The 20,551-nt window shown below is 47.6% G+C and overlaps 3 protein-coding genes across 6 annotated transcripts; 2 read left to right on the top strand and 1 right to left on the bottom strand.

Annotated features, from left to right (window-relative positions):
• Window positions 1-146: 146 nt before the first annotated feature.
• METTL1 (methyltransferase 1, tRNA methylguanosine) lies at window positions 147-4,459 on the bottom strand. Of its 4 annotated transcripts, none has more exons than XM_069584817.1 (6): window positions 3,844-4,459; window positions 2,477-2,640; window positions 1,371-1,555; window positions 1,165-1,278; window positions 919-1,020; window positions 147-750 (listed from the first exon to the last, which is right to left on the bottom strand). In XM_069584817.1, the coding sequence occupies exons 1-6, from the start codon at window positions 3,954-3,956 to the stop codon at window positions 595-597; spliced, it is 834 nt and encodes a 277-aa protein (XP_069440918.1). In that variant the 5' UTR covers window positions 3,957-4,459; the 3' UTR covers window positions 147-594. The 4 variants fall into 4 exon arrangements, with proteins under 4 accessions (XP_069440918.1, XP_069440920.1, XP_069440921.1 ...); XM_069584819.1 differs by having other exon boundaries at window positions 4,280-4,445; XM_069584820.1 differs by having other exon boundaries at window positions 1,371-1,531; window positions 4,280-4,436.
• EEF1AKMT3 (EEF1A lysine methyltransferase 3) lies at window positions 3,714-12,168 on the top strand. The gene is made up of 3 exons (XM_069584821.1): window positions 3,714-4,745; window positions 4,863-4,974; window positions 10,177-12,168. The coding sequence occupies exons 1-3, from the start codon at window positions 4,569-4,571 to the stop codon at window positions 10,566-10,568; spliced, it is 681 nt and encodes a 226-aa protein (XP_069440922.1). The 5' UTR covers window positions 3,714-4,568; the 3' UTR covers window positions 10,569-12,168.
• A 160-nt stretch (window positions 12,169-12,328) lies between these two features.
• Window positions 12,329-20,481, top strand: TSFM (Ts translation elongation factor, mitochondrial). The gene is made up of 6 exons (XM_069584815.1): window positions 12,329-12,517; window positions 12,746-12,916; window positions 13,705-13,833; window positions 14,629-14,751; window positions 17,902-17,989; window positions 19,889-20,481. Exons 1-6 carry the CDS (start codon window positions 12,419-12,421, stop codon window positions 20,293-20,295), a joined length of 1,017 nt encoding a protein of 338 aa, XP_069440916.1. The 5' UTR covers window positions 12,329-12,418; the 3' UTR covers window positions 20,296-20,481.
• Window positions 20,482-20,551: the final 70 nt, after the last annotated feature.

Here is a 20,551-nt window from a genome sequence, read left to right as displayed (position 1 = left end):
CAAAGCAAAGGTCAACATGAGAAGGGAGGGGGTCTCCACCACCACACTCTCCCAGGATCTCCAGAGATAGCAAGAACAAAGGGAACATGGGTTCCCCAGGTCAAGTCTTAGGCAGGGAGAGGATGGGAGTGATACACACTCTAGCCTTTCCTCAAAAACGTAGCATGTTATGTGCACACACATACACGTTACCCTCAGAACCGTAAAGCAAACGTGAGTGGGCAGGTGATTTGAGTCTAGCAGGCAGTGTAGATGGACAGTGGAGAAGGGCACTCCTCACTCCAGCTGAGGAGAGCGCCTAGGAAAAGGGAGTGCTAAGGAAGAGCAAGTTCCCACTCCTTTCCAAGGATCCCTTCTGGTCCAAGGTCTTTTGACCTTCCCAGTCAGCTGCTTTGGGTTTTTGCTGCCAGTGGAAGGGCAAGAAGGTAAGAGGCGTCTGGGGCAGTCCTGAACTCCAGGGTCCTGCCCTGGGCAGCTCTTCAACTTGGAGACTGCTGCCTGCTCTCTCTGTAGCAGGCTCGGCTGGGAAGGTCCAAAGGCCTGATCTCCGTTCCAGTCCCCCAAATACGGGGTTCCACTAAGGCAAAGGCAAAGTCAGTGACCAGGAGGGGTAGGAGTGGGAGTCACTGCCTGGAGCATGGGATCCTGTATTCTTCGGAAGATGGCTGGGAAGTTCTTTCCTCCATTGCGTAGAACTTTCTTTCCCTCCTCGGTTGAGGTGCCCAGATGTCCCAAAATGGGGTCTTCACTCTGGGAGAAGGAAGGGTCCAGTAAGTCCTTGCCCATCTTTCAGATTGCCCTGGTCCCTAGACATTCATCCCATCCTCTGGGCATTAAGCTGGATTCAAAGAGGACAGAACCACTCTGGCAAGGATCTTTCCGTAACTCTCCACAGTTTCTCTTAGGCTCCCTACTTACCAGCTCCTCCAGAGGCACACGCTCAAACAACGGGTGCCCTTCAAAGTGGGTGCACATCCACTCATGCAGCTCCAGCACGTCAGTTATGGTATACACGAGCCCCTGCACAGGCAAAGTCAGTCCGAAGGGGCCACTGCAAGCGGTCGAGCAGCAGGGTGATGGGGATGGTGGTGAGTCCCCAACAAACCCCCACTGAATTCTCGGTTGGAACCCCTCACCCCGTCCTCCCTCCTGCTCTTGACTCACCCCAACTCTCAGCACGTAGGCATATTCTGCCAGCAGTGTGGGACTGATGATTCGCCACTTGTGCTTCGTCCGCTTGAAATGTGGGTCAGGGAAGAGGAAGAACATCTTTGTCAGCTGTGAGACAGACGAGCACCGACAGGGTGGTGAGAGCCTGGCCTCTACACCCCACCTGCTTACCAGCCTAAACCCCTGGGGCCCGGCCCCACCTGGCCCTTGTGGAAGAAGTTAGGAAGGTGCTTCATGGCATTGCTTCGGAGACAGGCGATGTTCTGGAAACCACCTCCAGGAGCGGCTCGCAGGGCCCGGATCCGGTCTTGTACATAGTCTGAGACTTTCACCCGGATCTCCAGACCCAGAATCAGCGTGTCTGGGAACAGCGGTGACAGTTCCACTGGACACAGAAACAGAATCAACCTCATCCTTACAGGATGTACAGAGGGGTCAACACGGGAAATGAAGCCTCAATCAGCAATTACCCAAATCAGGAACGGAAAGTGTGGCCAGAGAGCTACCTCTATGGATAGCTCTGTGCTGGAGAGGCTGAGGGACACCCCAAAATTGTCACCAGAACGGGAAGTGGGAAGGCCTGGCAATACATGTGTCTTTGCTCATGCTTTAAAGTCTTCACAGTGTTTCCACACATTGTCTCACTTAATTCTCATGACATTATGTGGTAAACTGCAAAGATGATAAAACTGAGTGTGGGAAATGGCTGAAGCCACAGAGCTAAGAAGAGGCAGAACTGGAACTTGGAACCGTGGTTTCCCGCCACCAAGTACTATGCTCTTCCTCTCTCTCATGCTGCTATTTCCATGGAAGAGCTCTACATAGAGAAGGAGGTCTAGCATGCACGGCTGGGACAACACAGACGATATGAGAGAAATCTGAAAATAGTATCTTGGAGAAGGAATGAGTTCTGGTGAGGAAGGGGGAAGGGAGAGGGGGGTGGAATCCCCGAGAAAGACAGTTCAGGATCATTGGCCACAGCGACTAATCTCTGACGCTTGTGCTGACCAGCTCACTGACCCGGCACCTGGCAGGTGAAACGGCTCATGTAGGGACCAGAGCCAGAAGCAGGGCCAGACCAAGACAACTCAGGTTCTAAGAGGCTTTGAGGCAGCCCCCTCCCTTCTCCTGGGCGAAGGCCACAGACCCAGAGTAGAGGGAAGGTGGAGGTTCTTCACAACGATCTCACAGCAAGCAGTGTCTGGTCCGAAGGGGAAAGGCCAACTATGGCCCCCAGCAAACCTGCTGAGGTGGCAGAAGCTAGGCACTGCCTCTCCTTGCCCCAGAGAGAGGGCCAGAGTGTTACCTAACAGGCCGCCATAGCCACAGCCTACGTCTGCAAACTCCACTTGAGCCTGAGCTTTCTTTTCTTTCTTATCCTTTGGGTCATCGTGGCTCTGATTTTGAGGCACTGGAGCGAAGAACTCTGGGTATAGCTCAGACCAGTCCATGTCCTCTGGTTTCACAGGGCTATTGGAGAGAAGACGTGAGAAATGTGGTTACACCACTGTGGAAGTGGTACTATGTGTGTGGGTGGATGGGTGAGGGTGGGAGATGCATGAGAGGAGGGTTTCTCAAAAATTCGGTAAGAGTGGGTCCTTTGGCCTCTAGGGAGCACAATGGAAACCACCCTTAACCCCCAGTATGAATCATCGGCCTATCATGGGGCCCATGACTGTGATCCGCCTATCACCCTTTCCAGGGTTGATGTGACTGACTGTGCATCTCTCCTTTCTGGGGTTCAAATTCCCCTTGTCCCAGAGACCGGCTGCCTAAGGCACTGGGACTTGTCTTTGCTGAAGTTCTCTTCGGGAAAAGGATGGAGTAAGGTGTGGGTGGGGTGGTGTGGAAGTTCCTCTTTTTTTTAAAACTGATTTTATTGGCGTATACTTGATTCGCGAAGAGTTGACTCATTGGAAAAGACTCTGATGCTGGGAGGGATTGGGGGAGGAGGAGAAGGGGACGACAGAGGATGAGATGGCTGGATGGCATCACTGACTCGATGGACGTGAGTCTGAGTGAACTCCAGGAGTTGGTGATGGACAGGGAGGCCTGGCGTGCTGCGATTCATGGGGTCGCAAAGAGTCGGACACGACTGAGCGACTGAACTGAACTGAATACTTGATTTACAATATTGTGTTAGTTTATGCTATAGTGCAAAGTGACTTAGTTACACATATACATATAACCACTCTTTTTAAGAATCTTTTCTCATGTAGGTCATTACAGACGATTGAGTAGAGTTCCCTGTGCTATACAGGAGGTCCTTAGTTATCTACTTTGGTAGTGTGTACATGTGAATCCCAGGCTCCCAATTTATCCCTCCTCCAAGTTTGCCTTTTGTTAAATTTCACAGATGAAACTGAAAGATGGAAACGACATTCTTCCTCCATCACTCTAGTCTCAGTAACAATTTCTTTCTCTTCCCAGCCTAGCAATCCTACCCAGACGTCGGCCAGAACACCACGCCCCCTCCAACCCGCAAACTCCGCCCTCTACCGAATCTTACCCCCTCCAACCCCCGCGTCACCACACACAAAAATGACGTCACCCAGCGATCCTCCCAAGAGTACCCTAAACCCTCCAACCGTTCCAGCACGATCGCTTTTCGGGGCTAATCCGAGAATTCTGCCCTCCTCTGGCTCCCCTGCTCGCCCCGCCTCGCTCACTCACTAGCGCAGCGTATGATCCGCCATGGGGTTGGAGTGAGCCCGCTGCCGATAGTAGCGCTTCTGAGGCTGTGGGGCCTCGGCTCCTGCCGCGTCCCCAGTCTCGGTTCCCGCCATGATCTCCAGAGCGAGTTTCTCTACGGAACCCACGTGGAGAACTAGGCTCTGGACGCAAGAGAATGACGCAGCCAGGCACGTATGCTCAGAGCCCTCCCCTTAAAGCCCCAGGAGTGAATTCGGCTGGGCTGGGCAGGGAGGACCGCAGCGGGGCCGCAAGGGAGGGTGCCTCCGCGCCGCAGGTCTTTAACTGGGCTGGCAAGGCCAGACTCGCACCCAGCCTCTATCGTTAGCCTTCCTCTGTTTGGTCTGGGTTACTATCCCTGTTGCAGGCCCCTGTGCACCCCGCAGGTGAGAGGGGTCCAGGGACCCCGCTTTCCTACGTTGAATTAATCCTCGTTCCTCTCCCCTCCTTCCGGTCTCCGAACAGTGCACTAGGTCTGACCCTCGTAGCCCGGTGTAAGTCCCGTCGGGTGTGCGCTGGGGACCGGAGCCAGGGAGGCAGCTCCTCATCCCACCTTCAGGAAGTCAGACTGGAGGAAGGAGGGCAAACTCGAGGAGGCGGGGCTCGGTGCCACGGGGCAGCCGCGGGGCTCGCTGTCTCCCAACCCCCACCCCGCTTCAGCTCAGGGATCCGAGCGCTGGCTGGCGTCAGGGCACTCTCTCGGCCAGATGGCAGATTCCCGCCCAGATCCTGAGTCAGAGCCCGATTCGGTGTTCCCACGTGAGGTCGGGCTCTTCGCCGACTGCTACTCGGAGAAGAGCAGGTTCTGCTTCTGTGGGCACGTGCTGAATATCACGGAGAACTTCGGGTCCCGCCTCGGGGTGGCAGCGCGCGTGTGGGATGCGGTGAGGAGTGGGCGGCCCTGGGCTAGGGTCCGCGGGGAGGTCAGACCCCGGACTCCCGCTCTCCCATATGGAGCCATCCCCGCTGCAATCTTATATTTTCTGTTTTTTCTCCTATAGGCTCTAAGCCTTTGCAACTATTTCGAGAGTCAAAATGTGGATTTCCGAGGCAAGAAAGTGATCGAATTGGGCGCGGGGACTGGTATCGTGGGAATCTTGGCAGCGCTGCAGGGTGCGTGAGCTTTGCGGTGGGAGGGAGTGAGGGGAACCGGGATGTAGAGAACTTGTCACTTCCTGGATTCTTGAGAGAGGGAGGGGAGTGGTTTGGGACCAACACACTGTTTTCTTTATAACAAACAATTTTTTTTTTTTTTTTTGCCCCTGCCTGCTCCTGTGTGCCAGACAGTGCTGATTCGCTGTTCTAGCACCTATGGTGATTGATTGGGGGGTGGGGGTGGGCAGGAAATAAAACTTGGGCAGGGCTTAGGAGGAGTTTTTCCTACCTTTTTTCGATTTCCTGGACAATGCTGTCAGAAAAAATCTTTGCTTTGGATATGGTCTTCTGTTAAAATGCCTATATGGAATTACTCTAGAGGGAGCAATCTGCAGGTGTTAAACCTCATGGGTACTTTATAACTTCACTGTGAATATATTTTTGATTCTTTAGGTTTTGATTGCTTGGGAGGAACAAGCTTATGAGTTTTTGAGGGTTAGGCTGTGTTTTGTGGGAAGTGGTGTAGGAATTAGGCACTGCTGACTTGGGAAATAAAAAGGTAAAAATTCTGCTTTATTTTTGTCAAGAATCAAAAACTACAAAGGAAAAAGTTCCTTGGTTTATAATCTGATGGGCAGGCAAAACCCACACTGAAAACATTCCTTTAAAAACACTTAGGATGACATCTCCCTAGGAATGCAAATTAACATGTCCTCGTTCATAGGGACATAACACAAAACACATTCAGGAAGGTCTTCCCAGTAGCAGGCTTTCATTCTTTTATTCTGTTCATTCAACCAACATGTATTTGGAGTCCTATGTGTGCCAAGAATCATGCTAGGTATTGGGATACAGCAATGAGTAAGACAGATTTCCTCTCCCCAGGGAGTTTATGGCCTGGGGTTGAAGATGGGGGAAAATGTTACAGGATGTTATGGAGAGCTATGTGTAGAGCCAGTGGACACGCTCTGGCCGTGTCTCCCTTGACTCTGGGAATCCATCAAGAAGACGGTCTATCAGATGAGGAGTATGAACATAGCAGGCTCAGAAAGAACCGAAGGAATGTCACCAGCAGCTTTCCATGAAGGATGAGTGGATAAGTGGGCAGCTATGCTAAAATGGCAGAAAAGATGTGTAATATCAAGGGAAACACCTTTCACTTGCTTCCAGACTGACTTCTTTTGTCTTCTGTTCTGCTGCCCACTCAGAAATCTGGGTGTCATTCTCATCCATTGCCCTCTCCCCTCGCATCCTGGTAGTCATCGAGTCCTGTGAGTCACATGTCCTTAATACTTCCCCAGTTGTCTGTTCTCTTCCCCCTAGCTCTAATGAGCTCTGCCAACTTTCCCGTGGATTTTCACGAGTGTCTTCAAGCTTCTCTAGGGAGAAGTTTGGCATGCTCAAAGTAGATCTTGTGATCTTCTGCCACCAAACCTGTTTCTCCCTCAGGCTTCCCCATCATAATGAATCAAACTCCATCCAACCAATGGGGTATCTAGACCCACCTCTGACATGTCCCTTTTTCTCATCCTCATCTCCGTTATCCAAGTCTGGCTGATTTAACTCCTAAAACTCTCTTAAAGCTCCTGTTTTTCCATCTGCACTGATGGCTCCCCAGTCCTTGGCACTGTCACGCTCTTGGATGGCTACAGTTAATCAAACTGGTCTTCCTGCTTCTGCTCCTTGCCCCCACCTAGACCTCTGCTTGCTCCACCCAGCTGGCAGAGGGATCTTCCCAGCACACCTTCCCCATCTTTCAGTGGCTTCTTGCTGCTTTCAGGATGGAACTAGTCCCTTTGGCACGGCCTCCCTCTCCAGCCTCTTTCTGAGCCCCTCCCTCCCCTTCTTGGACTCCTTGCGCTACCTAGTGTTCTCCTGTTAGTTCCTCAAGCCTCTCTCGGCGTCCCCTTCCTTGGAGCCTTCACATAGGCTGTGCTTGTACTCTATGTGTATACCCCTCGTGCCACTTGGTTAATGCATATGCCTTCTTCAGTGCTCAGCTCAAACATCACTTCCAAGGGAAGGCCTCCAGGGCACTCCCACCCCCAAGCTATCTTAGCTACTTCTAGTATTATAGACACAATTGTGCTGACTGGTTTCATTTTAAATTTGTTGTCATTATCCTCAGATGTGTCCTTAGATGATGTCCTGCTAGCCTCTTACCTCTCCCCCATCCAGTTATTCTTCTGCTCTCCCAAATGTCTTATTCCTTACCATTTCACCCTTCATACCTCCAAATGTCTCTCTCCCCAGCCTATGACTTTGTTCCCTAGCTCTTCTGATTGCTTTTTTTTTCCTTATAGAAAATGTCCACAAGTTCCTCTCACAGCATCTACTCATCCAGCTGTGTCTGTCTGCACTGCCTTCTCTCCTGGTACCATGGTAGATGTGCTGTGCTCCTAGTTAAGGTCAAGCCCCTCATGCCTCATGAGACCCTAAACCTTCTCATCTATTTAAAGACATTGTTCAAGCAGATACCCGGCTCCCCTGCCTCTCCTGCATTGTTTTCCCTTCTCTCTGGATCATTCCATATGTGTGTTTGCGTGTATTATGCATATAAATATGCTATAATTTCTCCTATCTCAGATCCTACACATCCTTCCAGTTACCATTCCATTTCTCTGCTCAGCTTTGTGATGAAACTCAGAAGAGTTAATACTCACTGTCATCCCTCTCTTCCTATTGTTTCTTCAGTTCTGTTCCAGAACACCCCCTCACAACCCTCTCCCCCCGCCCCGGACAACTTGCCTTCTCCATTCCAGTTGCTCCAGTCAAGATTGTGAGCTTCACTTTTGACTGCATGTTGTTAAGTTCAGGACTCAGTGGATTTCTCTGATGGTCCAGTGGCTAAGACTCCAAGTTCCCAATGCTGGGGATCTCGGTTCCATCCCTGATCAGGGAACTAGATCCCACATGCCAAAACTAAGAGTTCGAATGTCGCAACTAAAGAACCTGAATGCTGCAACAAAGGTTGAAGATCCTGCAACTAAGACCTGGTGCAGCCAAATAAATAAATATTAAAGAAAAAAAAAAGTACAGCAGTCAGTATGAGCCCAACTTCCTGGACTTGGCAGTTGTCATTCCCTCCTTGAAACACTCCTTCTTTGGATTTCAAGATACCACGCTTCTGGGTTCTACCCACCTTGCTGGCACTTCTTCCATTCTCCTTTGTTGGCTGCTGTTCCTCTTCACAACCAAAAGTCTGAGTGCACCGGGGCTCAGGAGCAGCCCTTTGACCCCTCCCCTATTCTGTCTGTATTCACGACTCTAAATGCCCTTTCCATACTGATGACTCTGACTCTCTTACTTATATCTCCAGACTTATTTGTATAACCTACAGCCTACTTGATGCCTTCTTGTGGTTGTCTGATGAACATGTCAAACTTGATGTGTCCAGAAACGCATTCATGATTTTCCTGTCCAGCCTGCTCCTCCTGCAGCCCTCCTCACCTAAATAAATGACAATATGATCTTCTGGTTGTCAGGCCAAATATCTTGGAACCATCCTCAGCCTCTCTCTCTGTTAGCATATCTAATTTGTCAGAACCCCCCTTATTGACTCTACTTTCAAAGTGTATTCAGGATCTGACAAACTGCTGCCCTGGTTCAAGCCATGATCACTTCTCCCCTGGGTAAGTGTAGCCGCCTCCTAACTGGCCTGTTCTGACTTTGCCCCTCCGTAGTATTTCCTCATCGCAGTAGCCAGAGTGATCTCTTTAGAGCCATTTTTCAATTCTTAAAGCCATAAAGTTTATGACATTCTTCCATTACAAATTTTCCAATAGCTTCCCATATCACTCAGACTAAAAACCAAACTTCTTGGTTGCTTTTTAAGGCGCTATCTAGAATCTGACCCCTACCGACTATTTCTCTCACTTATTTTGCTCCAGCTACAGGCATTCCTACTGGTCCTCAGACTTGTTAGGTGAACTCTTGCCTCAAGGTCCTTATTCTTGGTCCTTAGTTTACGGCTGGTTTTTGGAGGGGCGGGGGGAGGGGTTTCTAAGCTCTGTCAGTCTTTCCTTCCTAATGTGTTTTACCTTGACCTCTTTTCTTTCTGTTAGCCCATCATTTGGTACCTTTTAATCTGAGAGACCCATAGAGTTTGCCCCATCACTTCGTACAGGTCATTGCTCAAACATAATCTGCTCCCTAACTACCAGTTTGAAGCTTTCCCTAACTACCTTGTTTAAAACAACCTTCCCTGCCCTGTCCCTTAAGCAGTTCTTATCCTCCCTCCCTGCTTCAGCATACCATCTGACTTACAATGTGTTTTGTTTCATTTTTTGTTGTTGTTGTCTCTAGCCACTAGACTGTAAGTCCTAGGAGTGGAGGAATTCTTGCCTGATTGGTTCACTGCTGTATTCTCAGCACCTGGCGTATAGGCACATAATGACTATTAATGGAAGAATGAATTCTGAATATTTCCTGTTTCTGTAATAATCACCATGATTATGACTACAGGCTATTACTTGCATTACCTCATTTGTCTCCGCCTCTATAACAAATCTCAAGGAAGGCCAAGGTCTTGTCTGGCTCACCCCTGTACCCTCAGAACTTGGTAGATGCTCAGTACACATGCTTACTGAATGAAGGAAGGTTTCTGAAGTCCTAATCTAACCATCGTCACCCTCTGCTTCTGCCCTTAAGCCTGTTGCCCTCAGGATCAAGCCTGGATCTCCTTAGCATGTCATAATGATTTTTCTCTGTACTCTCACGCCTTAACACGTTTCCCTTCCACCTTCTTTGAGGTCTAGCCTTCCTTGCATATGCCGTGCTCTCTCATCACCAGCCTTTGTACTCTGTTCTCTGCTTGAGAAGCTTCACCTGACTAACTCCTCCTTGCCCTTTAAGGCTTGCTGAGGTCGTGTCTTCTGGGAAGCTTTCCAAATCCATGAAGGCTGGTTTGTGTCAGTAGGGGGTGGGTGCATAGCCCACCTCCAGCTTAGTCTTGCCCAGGCTTCTGCTGACATCTGATTGTTGTGTGTTGGGCAGAGAGGTTGAAGATTAGCTCAGCGAGAATGTTGATGTTGTAGAATGTAGAGTAATGAGATGGCAGTGGATGAAGCTGAGGTTAGGGCAGCTAAAATCCACAGTGTGGACTTTGGGCAGTCAAAACATTATCCTCTAGGCCCTGAGGTCTCTGGACCTTCTGGGGAGGAGCTGAAACCCCTTGGTTGGTCCCTCTGACTTGCATTTCTCCTCCTTCCTCTCTCTCAGGGGGGGATGTTACCATCACTGACCTACCCCTGGTTCTAGAACAGATCCAGGGCAACGTCCAGGCCAATGTGCCCCCTGGAGGCCGGGCCCAGGTCCGCGCCTTGTCCTGGGGGGTTGACCAGCATGTCTTCCCTGGAGACTATGACCTGGTGCTGGGGGCTGATATCGTGTACCTGGAGCCCACCTTCCCACTGCTGCTGGGGACCCTCCGACATCTGTGCGGGCCCCATGGCACCATCTATCTGGCCTCCAAGATGAGAGAGGAGCACGGGACAGAGAGCTTCTTTCAGCATCTCCTGCCCCAGCATTTCCAACTGGAGCTGGCCCAGCGGGATGAGGATGAAAATGTCAACATCTATAGGGCCAGGCACAGGGGACCAAGACCTGCTTAACATCACCCTTCTGCTTCTCTGAACCCCTCGTTCTCATGAAGGAACTGCCATATCTCCAGAGCCATAAACATAAGGACCAAAAAAAGATGGATCTCCCTTGCCTGTCTTTCCTCCTTCCCTCATTGTTTCCTGAGAGCCTCTTGGGAAGCTGCAGGGAGGTGCCACTTGTTAGGGATACTAGAGCCCTTGCTGTGTGGGCTAGAGTGCAAAGGAAATTCCCAGTTCCTGTTCTCAACAGAGGAAGATGAGAGGGCAGCTAGGATTTTAGGGGAAGGGGAGGTTAGGTGGGATGTAAACAGTGGCTGCAGAGAGACTGTCGTGATCCTGTCTGTCCTGCCATTGTCTTTTTATACAGAATGGATTATTTTTTCCAGATTCGATTGGAAGTTTTTTTAAAGGAAAATAAGCATTAAAGATCTCTCCTGCATCCAGAGAACATGGGCTTTTGCTGGGGGGCACTGCGAAGCAAGAAACTTCAGACCACCCACTTCTTGCTTTTAGAGATAGTCTGGTGGAACTGTGGCTCTAACTGGGTCAAGTCTTCCTAGCCCTGAAGTTGGGGTTAGGCCGCAGAGCTGTCCTTTGGACTGTAGCTCCTTCAGTCTTTTTGGAGTTGGAGTCCTGATCACTAAGGTCCAGGTTCTCTTTGATTTTTTTTTGTACCTTTCCAAGCCCTGTCAGTCCTTGCTTCCTAATGCGCTTTGCCCTCACCTCTTTTCTTCTCCCACTATGGGGCCTCTGGTCCTCTTTTGACTTATTCCTTGGGTCACACATCACCTCCTGTGGTCTCCTAGCCTCCATTCACTCCCATTCAAACTGTTTTGTAAACTCTTGTAATCTTCCACAATCAGATCCGATTAGCTTCTGCTGCTGCCAACAGAAGCAAGAATAAGCTCTTCTGCTTGGTACCCAGTGTATCCCATGTGATCCCAAAAAAGTGAAGTCGCTCAGTCGTGTCCCACTCTTTGGGATCTGATGGACTGTAGTCTACCAGGCTTCTCTGTCTATGGAATTTTCCAGGCAAGAGTACTGGAGTAGGTTGCCATTTCCTTCTCCATGTGATCCCAAATTACCCTTCTATTTCATTTCCTACTGGTTTCCTACATGTGTTCTAACCTCTGGCCAAATTACAAAAGTCTACTCTTTGTTTCCTAAACCCACACCAAAATTCTCTGACTTCTTCCTTCATTCTGATGATCCCCTGCCTGGGTTATATTTCTACCTCTCAAAATCTTCATTGCTCTTAGCCTGTTTCTTGAAAAAAGCTTTATCTGAGCCTCCTGTTTGAATATGATTTTTCTCCTGTGAGACCCTTTCTTTGTCTCCTGGGGTTTATTTACCTTGTCTTGTGTGATCTTTGTCTGCTCCCTATTTCCTCACCATCAGATCACCTTAGAGGGTAGGGCTATATGGTTCCAGGCACACATCAAATATTTCTGCTTGTTCAACAAATAATTTACTCGGTTTGTTGGAGGGACACCCTTCCTCCTCCCTAGGTGACCTTGGTCAAACTTCTAAACCCACTCTCCTATCTCACAAGTTTGTCAGTGAGCCATAAATGGATATAGAAATAAGCATTGGAAATAAACATAAAGTCTTACCACGTGTCTTGTGTTGTTATTTTGTGACAAGTCGGTTTCATGTTTTCCATTATTTCACCTCTGGGGAGTAATTCTCTTGTGAAATGTAGTCTCAGTAAACCAAGCAGGGGAGGCGAATGCGCCCCCTGGACAGCAGGTGGCGCTGTCCCCGCTCGGCGCGTTCTTGTGAGAGTTTTGGCCCCGTTGCCACGCCGTAGGCCGTGGCCTTATAGGTGCGCCGACCGGCTGCACTGTACGGCCACCGGAAAGATGTCGCTGCTGCGGTCATTGCGCCTCTGCCTGGTCGCGCGGACCGGGAGCTGCCCGCTGAGCGCTCTTGGCCCTGGTCCCTTCCTGCCTTCCTTGCAGGTCTCCCGTGCGCCCGGCACGCTCCCTTCCCCTCCCCTGGCTGCGTTCGGCTCCATCTCACCCTTCTCCCCACCTCGGTGCCTCTTCGCGGTCCAGCGTCCCGGCCCTGCCTTTCCCCCGACCCCCTGGGCCCGTCTCTCCTGAAGTCGTTCCCCGGCCGACGTGCTCCCTCCCCCGGAGGGAGCTCCTCGCCGCTTCCTGCTTCTCATCCCTTCTTATTCCCTCCAGGCCGGGCTTCCTCTGCTGCAGTCGCCCCAGCAGTGGCATACATTTCACTCTGGGTCCTGGCTGTCCTCGGCTTCCAGCAAGGAGCTCCTCATGAAGCTGCGGCGGAAAACGGGCTACTCCTTTGTAAACTGCAAGAAAGCCCTGGAGGCTTGTGGCGGGGATCTCAAACAGGTGTGGGGAAGGAAGTGGAGGGGAGCGGGGGTGAGGTACTGGGGCCGGACCCCAGTGCTTTCCAGAGGTCACTCTGGGGACCGTAGAAATCACACCTGCTGTCCAGTGACCCATCACAGTCCTACACAGGATTCTGACTTTAATGCCATTCTCACCCTTTGACGCTTACCTGTTTTGAAGCAACTGACTCAGGGTCCCAGGGCTAACACACTGTTCCATGCAAGGCTGTTACAGTAGTCAGACCAACGACCAACGCTCAGATCCTGGTACCCTCACACGAATCCCCGCGACCATGGATACCTTAATCTTTAAGAGTTCTTTTTTTACGTAAAGAAAATACTGCTATCTCCCCCATAGGGTTGTTGTGAAGATTAAACTTATCCAAAATACCAGGCGTGGGACTTCCCTGGTGGTCCAGTGGCTAGGACTTCAAGCTCGAAGTGCAGGGGACCTGGTTCGATCCCTGTCTGGGAACTAGGTCCCACATGCTGCAACTAAAGATTTGCATGCTGCAGCTGAGGATCCTATATGCCATAATGAAGACTGAGATCCTTCATGCTGCAGCTAAGATCCACAAGCCAAATAAATAATTTTTTAAAATTTACCAAACATCAGGCACAATGTCTACTGTTTGGCATTTGGTGGTATGCTGCCAGTAAATGATAGATTAGTTTCTGTTGTAGGTTTGAGGAGAAGGAGAAAATTGGGTAACCTGGAGATTTTTAGAGCCCCATTCTTTTCTAAATTCTGTGCTTGTGTCATCTGCCCTTTATCTTTTTTATTTATAGGCAGAGAGCTGGCTCCATAAGCAGGCCCAGAAGGAGGGCTGGAGTAAAGCTGCTAGGCTCCATGGGAGGAAGACCAAAGAAGGCCTGATTGGGCTGCTGCAGGAAGGAGACACGACTGTGTTGGTAGAGGTGAGTGTCAGAGTTCTAGATATCAGAAGCAACTGTCTGCTTGAGTGTGAGCTTTGTGGTAGACCGTTGCATTCTTAAAGAAGAAGTGTTTGAGAACCATAAAAGCTAATTAGAATTAAGCCTGTGAGACCCCAGTTATTAGTTCTGGATTCATTTAAGTATAGACATGCACAGGTTGTTGGTGAGGGAAGGCCTATTAGGATAGCCCAGAGGGTCTCCAACCTCCATGCTACAGACTGGTACCGGTCTGTGGCCTCTTAGGAACTAGGCCACGGAGCAGGAGGTGAGTGTCAGGTGAGGGAGCGAAGCTTCCTCTGTATTTACAGCCTCTCCTGATCGCTTGTATTACCAACTGAGCTCTGTCTTCTATCAGATTAATGGTGGCATTTGATTCTCATAGGAGCTTGAACCCTGCTCTGAACTGTGCATGTGAGGGGTCAAGGTTGCGTGCTCCTTATGAGAATCACAAAAGTGGTTTGGCATTGGAGGAGCCCAGAGAATGAGAGGATTATGGCTTGCGGGCACAGGCAGGTGTGAACTTGAAGTGAATCCTTTGGGGACATTATGGAACCAATCTCTGAAGGTGCGGTCAGTGCTGACTCATTGGCACAGCAGGGATCACTTCATTAAGTTTCTGGCCTCACGCTAGTGGAGCAACTGTAGCTTTAAAATCCCACAGACATTTGTTTCTGTTTTGTTGGGTCTGCTGCCTGTTCTGTCAATATCTTGCTTTAAGACACTTTGGAGACTATTAGTAAACAGCTTATACAACAGCTTATCAATTTATTCCCATAGGTGAACTGTGAGACAGATTTTGTTTCCAGAAATTTAAAATTTCAGCAGTTGGTCCAGCAAGTAGCTCTGGGAACCCTGTTGCATTGTCAGAACTTAAAGGATCAACTCTCCACATACAGTAAAGTGAGTTTTGGGGTTGTTGCCAACATGCTGGGTTTGTTCCTCCCCTCTTAGGGTCTTTGCTGTTCCATTTTTTCAGACTTTCTCATGTCTCACTTCCTTATTTCATGTCTCTGCTTATCTCTCAGGAGAGGAGTACCTTTCCTCCCATTGCTCTGTCCCCTTATTTTGCTTCATTTAAAATATTTTGTTATAGTGCTTATACATTAAATTTATATTTATTCATTTCTTGTTTGCCTTCCACAATAGACTATAAGTTTCATGAGGCAGGAAATTTGTCTTTGCACTAGTGTGTCTCTGGTGCATGAGGGGTGGGCCCAGCACTTGGCTGGGGCTCATTACATCTCTGTTAATGAATGAATGAATGCCTGTGGGACAAAAATCCATCAAATCAGGTGAAACTTTGTATTTAGGAATCTAGAATGTCCTAAGGAAAGGATTTCTAAATACTGTCCTAGAGAAAGGCACAATTGAGGAGACCGAGCATTTTCTTTTCTGTAGATGGATCAAGGAAGGAATTATTGACATATCTGTATGCCTTTGATCCATCCTTATTGTCAAAGGAAAAACGAACCAACTACTCACAACAGTTTTTTTGTTTGTACCACCCTTTTCCTTCTATATATCTTTCTCTTGAGATCTTGTGATAAATGTTAATTACTCCTGGTATTGTGTTGTTTAGTCACTAAATCGTGTCCAACTCCTTGTGACGCCATGGACTGTAGCCCGCCAGGTTCCTCTGTCCATGGGATTTCCCAGGCTAGACTAGTGGAGTGGGTTGCCATTTCCTTCTCCACTGTAGATTCTTCTTTTGTATTGAATGTGATAGACTACAATTTATCATATAATCCATCAGTCATTTTAATGTTCAAATTATCCCTGGATTTGGCCAGTATAAGCTAAGCCTGTGCAAGCTGTCTCCATTGTCTCTTTGGTATAGCTTATTATTTTCCAAGTATTTCCTTACTTTTTGGCATAACAAAATATTCTGGGCTTATATCATACTTTCCTTGCCCCCATCCATGGAAGTGGCCGCTTCTACAAGGGCTCTTGACCCTTTTTGGTGGGGAATGGTTTTTAGAAACAAAGATCTGGGTATTGTGTGCATGTGTGCATGCTGACTCTCTTCAGTCGTGTCCGACCCTTTGCAACCCTATGGACCATAATCCACCAGGCTCCTCTGTCCGTGGTATTCTCCGGGCAAGAATATTGGAGTATGGAGAAAGTAACGTGAAAACTTACATTACCATATGTAAAATAGATAGCCAGCTGGAATTTGCTGTATGTCTCAGGTAACTCAAACAGGGGCTCTGTATCAACCTAGAGGGGTGGGGTGGGGAGGGAGATGGGAGGGAGGTTCAAAAGGGAGGGGATATATGTATACCTATGGCTGATTCATGATGAGGTTTGACAGAAAACAACAAAATTCTATAAAGTAATTATACTTCAATTAAAAAAAAATAGAATACTGGAGTGGGTTGCCATAGTCTCCTCCAGGGGAAGATCTGGGCATTGGGTATGTTTAATTCTACTGAGATGTCATTGCTGTTCTGCTCTTTCAGCAGAGCTAGAAGTGTGTGTGTGTTTCAGTTCTAATCCTGCACCACAGGCTCCTTCCTTGTCTTCCCTCATTCTGTAATCTATACCTTTCTTCTCTCATAGTGAATGCACTGGCTCCTAGCAACTTCAGTATGTTTGCTTATTTACTTGCTGTACAGTGCATACACGCTTTGTTTCAGAGTTACTGTCCCTGATCACTGCAAGTAATAAACCTACTAAGTAGTTCAAAATTTTTCTGAGGTTCTTTTTGTCCTTAGTTGAAGTTATGTCGTCATAGTTAAAGTTAAGTCATCAAAGGACTCTTATCAAAAATAACTTGGATTAGTTGTGTTCCTCCTTTTGAAGTTACCTTATTCCTTTGAATCTTTGTTTCTGTTTGGTCAGTGTTAGAATCTCTGTTAGAATCTTTGTTTCTGTTTGGTCTCTTTGTTTCTGTTTGGTTTCTGTTTGGTCAGTGTTCATTTTCACTCCAAGTCCCCTTAATTTTATCTTTGAATATGTAAAACTAATGAAGTTCTGAAAGTTAAAACTGTAATAACTCCCCCCAACACATACACAGGTGTTACTCCCTCCTCTCCCTTCTACCGCATTCCTATCCACTCTTGTAGATAACCAACTTCATTGGTTTCTGGTTATCCTTTTTGCAAAAATAAGCATATTCATCCGGTGGCTCGGATGGTAAAGAATTTGCCTACAATGCAGGAGACCCAGGTTGGATCCCTGTGTTGAAAAGATCTCCTGGAGAAGGGAATGGCTATCTACTCCAGTATTCTTGCTTGAAGAATCCCATGGACAGGGGAGCCTGGTGGGCTGTAGTCCATGGAGTCACAAAGAGTTGGACACGACTGAGAGGCTAACACTTTCATACAAATATTTATTACACAAATGGTGATATAATATGTATGTATTCTTTTAGTTTGCCTTTTTCACTTCATATACCCTGGAAATACTCCTTAACAGCTCATGGAGGCATTTTTTCTTTTTTTCAGCTACATAGTATTCTACCTGTGACTGAACTGTGGTTTATTCAGCCAGTCTCCACCTATGTTTAGACTTTTAAACTTTCCAGTATTTTACAATTAGAAATATTTGCTCAATGAATAAGTGTGCACATGTACTTTTGTATCATTGGAAGAGTATTATAGTAAATTTCTAGAAATAGGATTGCCGAATCAAAGGATAAAAGTGTATGTAATAGTTTTGTTAGCTATCGTACAGTTCCCCACCATTGGATTTGCACCATTTTCCCTCCCTACCAACGATCTACTAACCTTTTAGCTTTAGTATTTTATGATTGTATAAAAATGTTATTCCTGATTTCTAGGAAGCTACATTCTGAGAAGTTAGGCTGGAGATTGGGATGGATTTGGGGTGAAGTGTTGATAGAATAAAATATTTATAAAAGTGGAGCTTTTAGCAATTGTTAATGTCCTTGGCTTAATGAAAACATTGTACCCAATTGTCTTAAATAACTTTCTGAGGAATAACCTATAACCTATGTTTTTGCTTAGTCTCTTGGTAATTTGAATTGTACAGACTGACTCATGTTCAATTGTACTGAAAATGACTCGTTCATTTTCTTTGCACACTTAGGGCTTCTTGAATTCCTCTGAGCTCTCTGAACTTCCAGCAGGACCCGAGAGAGAGGGTTCTCTCAAGGATCAGCTGGCTTTAGCAATTGGTGAGTATTTGTAAGGATATGGAAACTGGAAATTAAGAACTGAATCTCCTGGTATCTTTGATATTCCTCCAAATCTAGATCAAAAATTACAAGGTCAAGTTCCTGCAAGGGTCAGACAATATGAATGCGAGAAGTGGGTTGTGTGTTAGAGATTGGTGAGCAGTGGACACCTTGAAAAGCTCACATTCTACTGAAGGAAACCATTACCAAACCACCTGATAACTTTGAGGGAAATAGGATCCCAGTGTCATCAGAATTTTTAAATTCCTTTAAATGGATTTAGATTTATATGAAAAAAATAATCTTAGTTTTTAGCTGTTTGCAACTAATTAAAATTAGCAGGCATCACTGCTGACCAAACAAGGCATGTCTTTAGGCAGAGATGGCCTTTTGACCTCCGGTTGACTGCCTCTCTATCCACTGTGAAGGAAATAGTCCATCAGAGGTTGTTTCACCTTTACGAAGGAATCCAGGAATATTTCAGGGCATGGTGTTTAGGAAATTGTCTTCTCTTTAAAAAAAAAAAAATCTGATCCTGAGATTGTGAAGGTACACTTTTTCAGAACCACTGGCGATAGGAGCCGCATCTGGATCATCGTGGTGGGAACAGCATGGGTTTTGCCTCCCTCCTGTATGACTTTGATGGAAGGAGGGAAGCAGGGCTGGGGTGGAGCTTGCGGGAAGCTACTGCTCATCTGATGGTTCCAGTCAAGGCATCAGTTCTGTTCTTATCATGTCATCTTGAGGTATGTGTGGTGTTTCAGTGAGTCATGGTTGAGAAACCAGCCAGCCAGCCAGCTATGTATGAAACTTCTTAAGAAATTCTGGAAGAATTGAGTGTTTCAGCCTTGTCAGTTTCTGGGAATTGGCTTTTGGGTAGGTGCTTAGAGCTGTTTTAAGATCCCTTTTGGTTTATGGCTTCTATGACTTTTAGATGTAACAATGGCTAATTCAGGGTTATTTACCCAGACCCCGTTAATTTCCTGCCCCTTCCTACCTTTTGACTTATTTGGGCTTCCAGTAGGAGGGGATAGCATCCTGAGAGAACAGTGTTGGGGGAGGGGTGGAACTAGAATCTGGTTTTGGTTCTTGCAAGTAACTCCAAAGATGTTATCTTTTTATTTTTGATGAAGGAAAGTTGAAACCACCAGATGACATGGGGTTTCAGATTTTCCAGGGCTTTTAGTTTGGGATTTCCCCCCCAATATAATGGATGATCAGGAGTCTGTGTCAGTCACAGTGGTTTGGGGGAAGGGGTGGTGATTTGATGGGGGAAAGCCCTGAATTGAGTCAGATCTGAGTTTGAATTCCAGCTGTGCCATACATTAGCTCTGTAGCTTTGGAGAGGTTCCTTAAGCTCTCTAAGCCTAAGTTTAATGTAGTGATGTTAGCCAGATGGGAGTACTCATATTAGAGGGCCAGATACTGTAATGAGTTCTTTACACCTCTTATTTATTTCTTCCAGTAACCCTGCCTTGAGGTTAAGTGGCATGATCTCCATTTTGCAGATGAGAACACAAAAGACTTGATGAATTAGTAAATGGGGTTATATTATTAAGTTACTTGCCTAAGGTTGTGTGGCCGGTGAGAGGCAGAATCTGTGGCCAGGGTCTGTGTGACACCAGAGTCTGTGTGACACCAGAGTCTGTGTTTCTGAATACCAGCATGGCACCTGGTTGGTGCTCCATAAAGTACGTTCCATTTCTCCCACCTTCTCCCCCCAAACCCCTTTTCCTATTTGTCCTGAAAATGGAATCTTTCCATCTTACGGCACATCCGCGGCATAAATGCAGAGGACTATCTCCCAGGCTTGGCCACTGCTGTGTGTATTTTGGTACTACCATGGGCACTGTATTCTGGAAGCATGGTTTTTCTTTGTTTGTTTTTGCTCTCTCACAGGGAAACTGGGAGAAAACATGATTCTGAAACGGGCTGCATGGGTGAAGGTGCCAGCTGGGTTCTATGTTGGCTCTTACGTCCATGGGGCAATGCACAGCCCCTCGTTCAACAACCTGGTGCTGGGGAAGTATGGGGCCCTGGTCATCTGCGAGACGTCAGAGCTGAAGGCAAACCTCGAAGACCTTGGCCGCCGCCTTGGGCAGCACGTGGTGGGCATGGCTCCCCTCTCTGTTGGCTCCCTGGATGACGAGCCCGGGGGAGAGGGGGAAACCAAGATGCTGTCCCAGCCATACTTGCTGGACCCTTCCATCACACTGGGACAGTACGTGCAGCCCCATGGGGTGTCCGTCGTAGACTTTGTGCGGTTTGAGTGTGGAGAAGGCGAAGACGTAGCAGATGCCGAATAGGTTCCAGAGATTTTGGGCCCAGGAGGACGTGTTTATTCTTCACCCGGGACATTTACAAAAAGAAGTTTACTTCCTAAGCCTTTTCAAACCCAGAATTTGTTTTTCATTTGAGTTTATAATGAAATTATATACTTTGTGGGTAGAGCTATTAAATAAAATTGTTAGGTAATAAAGAAAGTAGAACTTTTCTTTGTTTGCGTCATGCTGGGTCTAGCTTTTTTGTGCCTGACTTGTGACACTTTTTAGAAACCAACAG

The sequence above is a fragment of the Ovis canadensis genome, chromosome 3 (assembly GCF_042477335.2).
Source record: "Ovis canadensis isolate MfBH-ARS-UI-01 breed Bighorn chromosome 3, ARS-UI_OviCan_v2, whole genome shotgun sequence".
Classification (NCBI taxonomy): Eukaryota; Metazoa; Chordata; class Mammalia; order Artiodactyla; family Bovidae; genus Ovis; species Ovis canadensis.
The sequence above is the reverse complement of the archived record's forward strand: the minus strand, read 5'-3'. Positions and strand labels throughout refer to the sequence as shown.

Excerpts from the sequence above, each read along its gene's own strand:
- METTL1 (XM_069584817.1), bottom strand. The coding sequence starts at position 3,956 with ATGGCGGGAACCGAGACTGGGGACGCGGCAGGAGCCGAGGCCCCACAG. Across the intron at positions 2,641-3,843 it reads GCGGATCATACGCTGCGCTA|CCCTGTGAAACCAGAGGACA; the intron begins GTGAGTGAGCGA and ends TCTCTCCAATAG. Across the intron at positions 1,556-2,476 it reads TGGCTATGGCGGCCTGTTAG|TGGAACTGTCACCGCTGTTC; the intron begins GTAACACTCTGG and ends TTCTGTGTCCAG.
- EEF1AKMT3 (XM_069584821.1), top strand. The coding sequence starts at position 4,569 with ATGGCAGATTCCCGCCCAGATCCTGAGTCAGAGCCCGATTCGGTGTTC. Across the intron at positions 4,746-4,862 it reads CAGCGCGCGTGTGGGATGCG|GCTCTAAGCCTTTGCAACTA; the intron begins GTGAGGAGTGGG and ends TTTCTCCTATAG. Across the intron at positions 4,975-10,176 it reads AATCTTGGCAGCGCTGCAGG|GGGGGGATGTTACCATCACT; the intron begins GTGCGTGAGCTT and ends CCTCTCTCTCAG.
- TSFM (XM_069584815.1), top strand. The coding sequence starts at position 12,419 with ATGTCGCTGCTGCGGTCATTGCGCCTCTGCCTGGTCGCGCGGACCGGG. Across the intron at positions 12,518-12,745 it reads CCTTCCTGCCTTCCTTGCAG|GCCGGGCTTCCTCTGCTGCA; the intron begins GTCTCCCGTGCG and ends TATTCCCTCCAG. Across the intron at positions 13,834-14,628 it reads ACACGACTGTGTTGGTAGAG|GTGAACTGTGAGACAGATTT; the intron begins GTGAGTGTCAGA and ends TTATTCCCATAG.